This window comes from Mustela erminea, chromosome 16, assembly GCF_009829155.1.
Source record: "Mustela erminea isolate mMusErm1 chromosome 16, mMusErm1.Pri, whole genome shotgun sequence".
Lineage (NCBI taxonomy): Eukaryota > Metazoa > Chordata > Mammalia > Carnivora > Mustelidae > Mustela > Mustela erminea.
Window position 1 is genome coordinate 17,768,692 of NC_045629.1, and position 12,649 is coordinate 17,781,340.

The 12,649-nt window shown below is 37.4% G+C and overlaps 1 protein-coding gene across 1 annotated transcript; it reads right to left on the minus strand.

The window, feature by feature from the left end:
* Positions 1–294: 294 nt before the first annotated feature.
* PDE7A (phosphodiesterase 7A) lies at positions 295–11,643 on the minus strand. The gene is made up of 3 exons (XM_032316231.1): positions 10,796–11,643; positions 3,965–4,025; positions 295–654 (listed from the first exon to the last, which is right to left on the minus strand). The coding sequence occupies exons 1-3, from the start codon at positions 10,853–10,855 to the stop codon at positions 539–541; spliced, it is 237 nt and encodes a 78-aa protein (XP_032172122.1). The 5' UTR covers positions 10,856–11,643; the 3' UTR covers positions 295–538.
* Positions 11,644–12,649: the final 1,006 nt, after the last annotated feature.

Here is a 12,649-nt window from a genome sequence, read left to right on the forward strand (position 1 = left end):
CTCCAAAAGCAGATAATATTGTTTACTATTAAAGGGTTTTATAAATTCTGTTTTTTCCATTTTCTCCATTATGAGCCAGACCCACATAATTTTTTGTTTTCAAGATATGCATCCTATGGAACATCTTTAAAGTTGGCAGTGTATTTTCAAATGAACCAGGATATACCTAACTATGAAAATACCTTATGAAATGTCATTTGCACAAAAACATTTTTTATAGAGTAGTCAAAACACGGAATAAAACTTTAAACATTTTTTTGTGTGTGTATATATATACATATATATATGTATATATATATATCAGGAGAAAAAATGTACCAAAGTAATTTCACATTTAAATTGAAAAGGAGAAGAAAAACTGTATCAGTTTTCATATTTTATACTTTACAATTCTAATTGTCTCTAAGCATTTACTAATGCTATCTAGAAATAAAGTGTCGTTTATCATGACCCAGTGTTTTTAAAACATTCCAAATATAGCTTTCTTTTTCCTTTGAAAAATTATATTATTTTATGAAAATCTGAGTTTGCTGAAAGCCTAAGAGAAATACTGTATATCCCAACACTTACCATGAAAAATACGAAAATCAATATATGGATGAGAACCTCTTCTTTCTGATTCAAATCCTGCTCGACTCCTTACACGTACATCTCCTGGACAAAATCAAGGAAACATAAGCTTAGAAGGCTGCCATTTTGGGAAGGAGCTCCCATATGTAACAAGGGTTTATGTGGTATAATACTCAAAAGTACTGACTCACTAATGATAAATATATGGAGTAAGGAGTCAAGAGTTTATCTATTTAAAGGGATTTACAAATTCAATTACAACACAATATTGAATTTTAAGGCTAGATAGCCTTTTTTTTTTTTTTACTATACCTCAAAAATAGTAATAATAATAATAACAATCTAAAATTTAAAGTTAGCATTCAGAAACATGACAAGTATGTAGCAACTGAACCTCCAGACAGAAAAATATTGTCTACCCCATGCCCAGGACCATACCAGATTATAAGAGATATGAAAGAAAATAGATGACCCATTCTCAAGCACCTTACAATTTTATGAATGTACAGAAAAATAAAATGTTAAAGATTTTGCCTTACATGTTTAATTTGGCCAATCTTCTCTTTTCTCATTGATAGCGGATATACCCAAGGCCTTTAGCTGGGTCTTAAACTTTGGCCTTTATAAGTTCAATATTGTTTCTACCTGTATTCATACGACTTTCAGATCTACTTCTACACATAGCAAAATAACCATGGGAGGCATGTACCAGACCTATTTTTGTGCCGTATAGGCACTATTTTATGTGATTCTCTAAGCAACTCCGGGAGGTAGGAATCTTAGTCTCCATTTTACAGATGAAGAAACTGAGACTTTGAGAAGTTAAGTAGCCTGTCCATGCCACTAAGCTAGTAAAGGGTGAGTCGGGATACAAACCTAGCTCTGTGGACTCCAAAGACAGCACTTTCCCTACTACACTTCCACAGCTTCCAAATTCATTTTGGGATGGACCTGTAACCTTTAGGTCTTCAGTCCTTGGTCCTGTGCCCTTGAATTCTGCTTGCCTAGAAGGCCTTCCTGTTCACTCGTTGTTTCTCTAAGTAATGCCACAATTTCTGTCAAGGTTCATGTCATCCCACAATGATGAATCAACTCTTTCATGTGGGGATTCCTGCAACCTGCAACAAATTCTTACGGAACACCCACCACACGTCAGGCACTGCAAATACAGCAGTGAGTAAAACACAAAGTCCCTGTCTTCATGAAGCTTATCCTTTCACAGAGATAAATATTGTAACAAATAAGAATTTCATTCTATGGAAGATGTTAATAAGCAACCTGGAAAAAACTAAAGCAAGGAAAGAAGAATGGTGGGGGTGTGGAGGGGAAAGTATGGGAGAATGGACTCACTAGTGTGGTCAGAGAAGCCCTGGCTGAAAAAAAAACATATTTGAGCAGAGGCCTAAAAGAAGTGAGGCAGTGACCTTCCGGGCATAAGAAAGAATAATATACCCTGAAATGGGTGGCATGCTTGACATGTTCAAGGTTAAGCAAAGAAGCCAGCATGGCTGGAGTGAGGTGAGAGAGAAGATCAGAGAAGTGGTAGGGCCAGTTCATGTTGGACCTTCATGGGCCATAATAGCAGCTCTGGCTGTTTGTCTAAGAAAACCATCAGAAGATTCTGAATGGAGGAGTGAGACAGATTTAACTTAGGTCTCAAAAGGTTCGCTTTGGCCACACAGACAAGAATCAAGCAGAGGCACATAGGTAGAGGCAGGCAGATTAGCTAAGGAGTGAGTGCAAGAAATGCAATCTATGGCTTGGTGAGGGGTCGCTATGGGGAGATGCTATTCAAGGGGAACCACGTGTCAGTTATGCAGGTTAAGTTCCATAGATCTAACGTACAACAATGTGACTATAATTAACTATTAAAAAAATAACTATGGCTTAGATCGTGATGATAACAGCATCAGGGTGGTGAAATTCTGGATATAGTCTGAAGGTCTCAGCCAAGAGAATTTGCTGATGAAGTAGACATGAAGTGGATAAGAAATAGTCAAAAATGACTGTAAGGTTTCTGACCTGACACCAGAAGAATGGAGTTAATGCTCTGAGATGCCAAAAGACTGAAAATTGAACAGACTTGGGAACACAAATGTTTTGTTCTTGCACTTTGCTCCTCAGCTAGTCTCCCTGCCTCTCTACCTATGTGCTTCTGCTTGATTAAATGTGAGGTACCCACAATACACCCATGTGGAGATGTTCTACAGAGTTAAAAAAATAAATATGAATCTAAAGTTGTTTTCAGGAGAACAGAATCCCAAACATGTTTGCAGAGAGAGACAGAGACAGTAAAGAGGAATATACCACACACTAGTGAGGAAACAATTCATACTACAGTAGAATGGAGTTAATGCAGACACACAAGGTAAATTAAAGAGGGAAAAAAGGGAAGAAAAGCAAAAACAGGGCACTGGAGAACAGTTAGGCTTAAGAGGATAAGAAAGAATTAGTCAAAGAGGCAAAAACAAACAAAAAACCCAGAGGAACGGGGAGAATATGGATTGCTCAATATCTTAGAAGTTGAGGAAGGAATTCTGAGCATGAGGAGAGGAGCCACAGAAGACTCCTTTAAGAAAAGAGAAGTAAATATGCCTACTGGAATCTTAACTGTACATTAAGTACAAGGGATCAAGGAGTGTGTGATGAGAGAAATCTGGCAAAGAGGGAGAAGAGAAAAAACTGATACATATATATACAATCTAAATTCATTTTACATGATGGACTTGATACACAAAAAATTTAAGAGCTGAGACTGGAAGAAAACACACGGTGTTCCTCGCCAGTCGAGCAAGAGGAGGATGCACACAGCGACAGGACTATGTGTTCAGGTACTTTACAGCCTCATCTTTGTCCACGTTAACATGCACATCTTTTTAGGAGTTTATCAACTCTACAAGTCCAGACCCTTTTTTATGAAGAATACTCAAAGTTCAATTTAAAATTGGTTCCTGGGACACCTGGGTGGCTTAGTCATTAAGCATCTGCCTTCAGCTCAGGTCAGGATCCCAGGATCCTGGGAGAGAGCCCCACGTCAGGCTCCCTGCTTGGCAGAGAGCCTGCTTCTCCCTCTCCCTCTTCCTGCTGCTCTGTCCACTTGTGCTCTCTTTATATCTCTCTGTCAAATAAATAAATAAAATCTTAATAAAAAAATAAAATTGTGTACTAATGAGAGAGACCCAATTATTAAATCAGAGACTTCTTAATTACTCTAAAATGCCTCTTTATTCACATAACATTCAAGACTGGTTTTAAGACTTTTAAACATCAAAATAATAAATCATTCCTATAGCAAATAGTGATGAAAAGCAACAAAATGAAAATTATCTTAATCTAAAGTAATCTACATGATAATAAAATTAATAGACATGGGTACAAAATAAATACTGCTTACCTAGCATACGAATGTACAACGCAGTCTGGTCAGAACTGTCATAGGAAATAGCTCCACGCCTCTAGAAAAAAAAAATACACACATTTTTAATGCATGGCAATTACATGGGATATGAAATTTAACCAACATTTATTATTTATTCTTTGTAAAGCACTGTACAAAAGAAGCTGAATATACAAAATGAAATTAGATATGACATTTGCTCTTAAAATCTCTAGTTGTGAAGAAGACAATTATAATATGATTAAGCAATACCACAGAGTGGATACAGAGCAAGGAACATGCAATACGTAGAAAGCTAATGTCGGTCAGACTAGCTCACTTGGGGAGAGACCTTCTGCAGAGGTAGACAGAAATGAAGAGGAGATATGATTCAATATCTACCATTCCCTTAATTTAAACATGAATGAATAAGCAAACAAGAATCATCATTTGAAGAAAACCATCAGGCTGGAAATAAATGGAACAAAATGAAAAACCAAATGGACCAGAGGCTGGCAAGAAATAAGAGAATTTTTAAAAAATAATTAATATACGCAAAGAGATTTGAGAGGACACTGAATCTGTAACACAAAAGAACAGGGTACCATTGAAACAGAAGTTTTAAAATATATTTTGTGTTTAAAAGTAAACAGATACAGGGGCGCCGGGGTGGCTCAGTCGGTTAAGCATCTGCCTTCAGCTCAGGTCATGATCTCAAGGTCCTGGAATCAAGCCACGCATCGGGCTCCCTGCCCAGCAGGGAGCCTGCGTCTCCCTCTCCCTCTGCCTGGTGCTCTGCCTACTTGTGCTCTCTCTTTACCTCTCTCAAATAAAGTCTTAAAAAACTTAAAAAAAAAAAAAAGTAAACAGATACAAAAATGCATCTTTGCAACATTATTCATAATAGCCCCAAACTAAAAACAGCCTGAATATCCAGCAAGGAATAAATGGATGAATAAAAATGCAGTATATCCATACAAAGAGGCATTATTCAGACACATACAGGCAGGAAGTACTTGCAAGCTACAACATGGCCAACCCGCAAGAACGTGTTGAGTGACAAGAGCCAGTCACAAAGGACCACAGAGTGTATGGTTCCATTGGTATGAAATGTCCCATACAGGCAAATCCACAGAAGCAGGAAGTCGACTAGTGGTAGTCTAAAGTGAGGGGAGCTGGCGAGAAATGGGGAGTGGGTGCCAATGGTACCATGTTTCTACTTACAGGGTTGAAAGGGTTCTCAAATTATCTATGGCAAGGACTGCACAATTCCGTGAATATGACTAAAAATTATTGAATTGTGTACTTTAAATGGGTAAACTGTGTGGCCTGTGAATTGTGTGGTTCAATAAAGCTATTATAAAGAGTAACAAATACTACAAGTTTAAAATGTACATCCCAAAACAAAATAAACCGGAAGCGCTGCAACACCCCCGACAAAGCTCTGCCACCTCTCCCTGCGCACATCTCTCCCGTTCTCTAGCTCCACTTCTTCCTTCGGTCTCGGGCACCACCACCTCTAACCAGGCTGCTGACTGCTTCCTGCTGCATCATGTGGCCCCCGGTGCGCTCTTCACATAGAAGCAACAGTGAGGGGCGCCTGGGTGGCTCAGTGGGTTAAGGCCTCTGCCTTCGGCTCAGGTCATGTTCCCAGGGTCCTGGGATCGAGCCCTGCATCGGGCTCTCTGCTCGGCGGGGAGCCTGCTTCCTCCTCTCTCTCTGCTTGCCTCTCTGCCTACCGGTGATCTCTGTCTGTCAAATAAATAAATAAAATCTTAAAAAAAAAAAAAAAAAAAAAAAAAAAGAAGCAACAGTGAACAACTCGGCTACTGCTCAAAAGCCTCCAAAAGGCTTTTCATACACTTGGAATAAGGCCCAACAGCAAACTCTGATTTCCAAAGGCCGCCATGATGTGGCCCCCCCACTCTCTCCTCACCGCCACAGGGCCCCTGTACTGTCCCCTTGCTGTCCCTCAGGTGCTCCATAGTTTCAACCTTTATATTCGTTGCTCCCCTGTCCAGGATCACAGCACCACTGTTCCCTTCTTAGCTCTCCAGTTCTAGATGAAACGTCATCTCTTCAGAGAGGCATTCCAAGGCTATCGAATCTAAGGACACCTGAGAGCCAGCCTCTCCCACAGCCTCATCTTCCCGCCCTGCTACCGCACTGGCACTTAGCTGCGATTATCCTGTTTGCTTGTTCGAAAACAGACAGGAGCAGGAACTGTGTGCTTTATTCACTGCCATAGCCCCGGCCCCTAAAACAGTAGCTTTTAGTAGATTCTAAATAAGTATCATAAATGAGCGATTGAGTGGATTTACTACAAATAGTGAATAGTTTATTAAGTCGATGAATAAACGCATGAATAACAGAATTCACAAAGACAGATTTAAAAATCTAGAAGATGAAACTGACCAAACCTCCTATTAGAAAAGCCTTTCTAACCATTCTATAAAACATGTCTAGAAGTCATGAAAGATGGATCAAAATGAGTGCGACAGGTATGAATGACAATGGGCAAATTCCCCCCCATTCTATCTAAAAATGAAAGGAACGAAAAGTGCCTTACAAATCAATTAGAAAATGCTGAATAGCAGTGTAGAAAAATAGGTAGGACATAAACGTACTATTCACAGGGAAAGAAACAATAAGCCCATAAACACAAGACAAGAAGTTCAACTTTATTAACAAAAGAAATAAACATTAAGACAATAAGATATTTTTATATATCAGATTAATGATCTTCTTCCCTCATGAAACTCCGGCATGAGATTTGCAATTCCTCAACACACACCTAGAAATCTCAAGGAAAAATAATCTTTTTTTTTCCCACTATCACTATAAAGAAATTTGCTTTATTTAAAACCCTTATTGGAATGTAGTTTGCAAAGTAACTCCCCAATCACTGTTATAATCTCCTTAATGCTTATTGTGTAAGAGAAAAATGTCAGTTACACTCTTACATAATTTCATGTATCCTTACAAAAATGAAAAACAACAGTTCAGGAAATGTAAAAGAAACAGAAGTTTCAAAGAGAAATAAAATTCTAGTTTTCAACACTGGTTGTCTCTAGGGAGCCTGAGGGACACAGAAGTAGAAGGAGGACTTATCCATCGGATTTTGTAGTATGTGTAGTTATTATCTACTCTCAAAATAAACCAAATTAAAATTAAAAAGTAAAATAAGAATCTACTACAAAGAAATATAAAGAAAAGCACAATTTATGTCAAATCCCAAGGCACTATATCATATAGAATACATTTCCGGCAGCATCACGCTTAAAGTGTCTTCTACCAATAGAATATCTCTCATAAGGAAGCCGACTGCAATGTAAACTAAAACAGTTTCAGGGTAAACTATTTATTTTGGAGCCAACAGCCACTGTAATCACTTGGTATTAAAAGGCACCTCTTGGACCTGCTGTTTGATCCCCTCTAAGATATTTAGCTTATTAGATGACAGGCCTCCCCTTAATACTACTATATTAGAAGAAAACCTAACAGCCTGGAGAGCATGTATGTGGAAATAAATATTTCTCTCAGCCAAGATAATATGAATGAAGCTAAGATATCACTATGTAATAGCTTGTCATGGTCAATACCTATCTACCTGCTATCCAGTAACAACTTGGATAAATAGGTTGTGAAAATGAATAGTGACTTGCCATTTTTTTTTAAGAGAGTGATTGACATTTTTTTTAATGTACGATGACTATTTACTAAAAGAGTCACTAATGAGGAATGTAAAAATCTCATTTATCACTTCACATATTAAGGACTGAGAAAGACCAGTATCAGCTTTCTGTTAAATAAAATAGTGTAAGCCAAAAACTTATTAGTGAACATAATCTACATTATAACTATGACATACTAAAAATATTTTAAGGTAATCCTTTCAGACTTATTTATAGAAGCATTAATTTAGATATAAAAATGATAGGGTCTATATTAATCATAATAAAAACCTGGCAAAAGACTAGAATTTAATTTTAAATAGATTAACAAATTACTTAGTGAAGTACAACTTTTTCAAGTTATTTTGTTCATTACTAATTTAAGTAAGTCTGGTCAAAAGCTATATTAAACAAGACATAAGTCTTATAAAATAAATCCAAATAAGACATTTTTTTTCAAAGGATAGACTTTAAAATAGATTTAAACCCATCAGCAAATACATCCCGAATGATACTTCATTCATTCATCTCACCGACCAAGATTAAAATGAATATTAAATTCTCTTACTAAACAATCGTGGTATAATAAAGTAACTCAATTTGTTAAAATACACTATAAATTATGAATTGTAAAAATCTGATTTAAATGTTAGAATTAGTTACTTTATACAAAGGTCATATGTGCTTTATACACCAACACTGCATCACAAACCTAACATACAACATTTCAAAGCCATATACCGGTAAAATCTCATTTTTAATAAACTAGTAAAACAAATTTAACATCAATCCTGTGTTGCAGTCAGTCACAAAACACTCTGTACTATTATCGACATTCCCACCTCACCTCACCAGTGAATGGAAATAACTGAGACGCTTCTACTCGTGACTCTTCTAATTTAGCCATCCTGGGAACAGCTTGTAAAGCAAACTGGTATAGGTCAAAACATGGGCGAGGCTGAGCTAATCAGAAACTGACAGCAGCAGCATAAACAAGTTCAACTGTAAGGTTCCAAGGATCCACAGCCACGCTAATAGACTTCTGAGTGCCCTGGTAAGAAAGACACTCACTAACCGTCAATCAGGATGAATCATTCTTCCACAAAAGATCTCACTTACAAAGTGAATGACAGAAGGTGTAAATGGTGTCCTGATATTAGTTAATAATGACGCTTTTAAAGACAAACATTTTAAAAAACTGAGCAAATATATTTTAAGTGCCTCTGTTTTTATCTTGTTCAAGTTTTCCACTAAAATGATCTACTGTGCAAAAGCATGTTTATTTCCCTTAACATGGGAAAAGTAGTAATATTATTAATTAACACTTGCTGAACTCCTACTTTGTGTCAGAAAATGTTTCAGGTGCTTCCATATAAAATCTCACTTAACCAGACAAGACCTTTATAAGATAGGTTTTTTTTGCCCCATCTGGTGGATAAGTAAACTGATGATCAAAGGGCTTAACCACACTAGCACTAAATAAATTTTTTGGTAACATTACCAAACAAGAATAACAGAATATGAAAGATGGAAGTGCAGTTTTTTTTTTTTTAAAGATTTTATTTATTTATTTGACAGAGAGAAATCACAAGTAGACGGAGAGGCAGGCAGTGCAGTTTTAAAAGCAGTTTTCATTGATGTAGTTAAATGAGCTTTTTCAAAATATACTCATCTTACACATGCTAGAAAAACATGCTGATGTTTGTCTATTAAAACACTGCATAAATCTACTCAATAGTATCCATCCATTCTTCCTGTCTATGCAAACAATATGTTTTTCAAAAATATCACAAATTTAAAATATCAACATTCTTTTTGTTTAAAAGCTTAATTTGGGGGGCACCTGGGTGGCTCAGTTAAGCATCCAACTCTTAATTTTGGCTCAGGTCATGGTCTCGGGGCTTTGAAGCCCCCTGTCAGGCTCTGCATTGGGCATGGAGCCTGCTTAAGACTGAATCTTTCCCTTTGCCCTACCCACCACCATGTCCTCCCTTCATCCTGCTCTTGCGCTCTCACTGTCATAAAAAAAAATATATATATTTTTTTGCTCGTTAGAAAATAAGAACTCTCTGAAAACATTCACAACTCAATAAATTATTAATATTAACTTGACCTTCATTCAATAACCTGGTGAGCTAACCCTTTAAAAACAATGAGTAAATAGCTGTCAGTGCAACAAAATTAATTCTTAACTTACAAAACACAAGGATTTAAAAAACTTGAGCACAGTTTTTCTTTAAGAGATTTCTTCAATCATATCACTAAGAAATCAAGATTACGTCAATAAAAGACCATTATGTTTAAAACCTTATGTGAAAAATTATGCACCAATGATTAAAACTTTGCTTGAAAAAGAAACTTAATCTTATTGAACCTTTACATTACTTAGCAAATACTGAGGACTTAATAAATTTTAAGTTAATATTCTTCAATTTCTTAAGGCAGGAAGAAAAAAAAATTAATGCAGGAAGAAAAAAAGCTGCATTTTGGACTAAGGATATCATCATTTTTATACAAGTATAGAAAAATAATTTCACATAGTATCATCTTAAATATTTCCTACATTAGTGTTAGACTTTTGTCCAGATGGCAAATGGCTAGCTTTCTAGCTAGGCTGATACTCAGAATTAAAGTTCAAAAACAACAGATACATAATAATCTTACATTTTTTTCCAACATATTAGAAGTAAGGTATACATTTTAGTAGCAGCAAGACTTTAATAGAGAACATGATAGGGGGGAGTATTTAGTTTTAAAAAAGTTCATAACTGCTTAGAAATTCACAACAACTACACACTTAACATATTAGTAAATTCTTTACTTCCAAAGAGAATATTTAAAATATGTACACCAAAAGTATAAATTAACAATTAATCTTAGAAGTATATCTTTAATCATAAACTTCTTTAAGAGAATGATACTGAGGGAAGCTACTCGATATCAAGGAATGATACCCTTAAAAAGCCCGTGAAAGGAGGAATAAGGTGGGAAAAGAAATAAAAAAAAGTCCACACTTAATTACAATTAACCTTTTCAGCTGACAGATAAAACTCATAGCTCTTTTAATCAGAGAAGTAAAAGCCGAAGCAAAAGAAGAAACTCCTAGCAATTCCATTCCAACCAAATACATAAACTAATGATTAATGTCACAATCCTAAAAATAAAGATGGCCTACCTTAGAGGCGATCCACTTGAGAACAACCACAGCCAGACACCAGATCAATGTAATTCCCATTGGATCAATCAAAAGCCCACTGCATAATCTCCCTCCTCTTCAGCAGGCAATAAGCAAGGAAGACTTGTTACAAGTTTGATAATCACCAGCTGTCCCGAGGCAGAAGAGAGGGGACACTGACTGCCTTGAACCTCAAGCAGCTGCCTTCAAACAACGATCACCTGACTCCTCTGAGAATGCGCTGCCAGCCAGCCTTCCCTCAGCGCGTGCTTAATGCCACAACCCCAGGGTTGGGGTGGAACAGCTTGAGTAATGTTGGAAGAGGAAAGGAAAGAAAACCTTAGTGAGGGCTGACCTAACAGTCTCACAAGATATAAACAAGAGAGGTCTCACGCTAGCCTCAAACACACAGACAAGCTTCACAGGTACGATGTTCCAGCACTTGAAAATATTAATGCATTTTATTCTATCTTTTCAAATTTTAACACTGAATTTGTTCAACTTTTTATTTCTTTTAAGGCTAGGACTATTTTATGAATGTTAGAATCATTTATAAATGCTGTGTGCCCTATTTAACACTGTAATTCATTCATTTTAGATTTACTGGCAAAGGCCAATCTCACATGCAATTTCTAACTAAAAGTATATTATTTCTAAGTCTTCACTGCCATCTAGCTTACATTACCATATTTTGGGTACATGTCACCTTCTCTTGGCTGGTGAGTGAACTCTCTCGCAGCCAGGTGGGCCTATACTCCTCCACCTTCATGACCTCACAGCAGCTAGCAGGCTGCAAGTAGTACTGCTGAGAAAGTCTGTCATGAAACTCCCATTCAAGTATTCTGCAAATATTTGTTAACTTTCTACTATGTACCAGGCCCTGTGCTAGATGCCAGGGCCACAATCCTTCAGTAAAAACAGAAATGGCCCCTACCCTTGTGAAGCTTACGGTTCAGTTAGAGTCTACTTTAATCCAAGTCTCAAAAGTAAATATAAAACTGCAAGTGTAACAAGTATAGTGAAGTGGGGAGAAGAACTGCAAACACAGTCTGGATCTGACCTAATTCGGAGGAGTGGGACGTCCTCACAGTTCCTGAAACGAAGGAGCAAGCACATAAAGAGGACAGGCAGAATGATCGGGGCAGGCACGACGACACCTGACGGCCAAGCAGCTATGAAAACAGAGCAAGGTAAAAAGACACAGGAAGACCAGGGGAGGCTGGAAAGCAGGGCGAGTCAAGTGGAAGCCATGCGCAAGTGTTTTACCTTCATCCTAACGCCTAATCCCAACCTAAAGAACTTTTGCAGGTTCTGGTCAAGGACAGCTGTGTGGGGGGAGCTGGATGGGCAGGGCCACCGCAGAGGTCCAGGAGAGGGGCAAAGAGCCTGAGCTGGGTGCTAGAGATGAAGTGGAGGGAAAGGGAGTGGCTGGCTGGAGAAATACTCAGGACATGACAGGACTGTCACAGACTGTAGTCTGTGACAAGACAGAGGTGTCTGCAAGGCAACAGTCCATCAAGAATGGTTCTGAAGTATTTGAAATAGCCCTAACAGGTCAAATACTAACGTAATGCTATTTTCACGATCCAATCCTCAGTACAAAGAAGTTTATTTAAAAGAAAAGTTAATTCGAGACCTGTCAAGAAGAAGCATAAATTAAATTAGCAGATCTAAATCAAAATTTTCCTAAATTGAAACCGTTCAGAACACATGGTCATACATTTCTCACTCTACCTTATACATTATGTATGTCTCTTCCTGCTACCGAAGCAACAAGCTGTAATGCAATCCTTGCACAAACGGAGAATTTTTTGTTGGGAAACTAGGTGTGAGATGAGATTGGCAGAGTCTTTC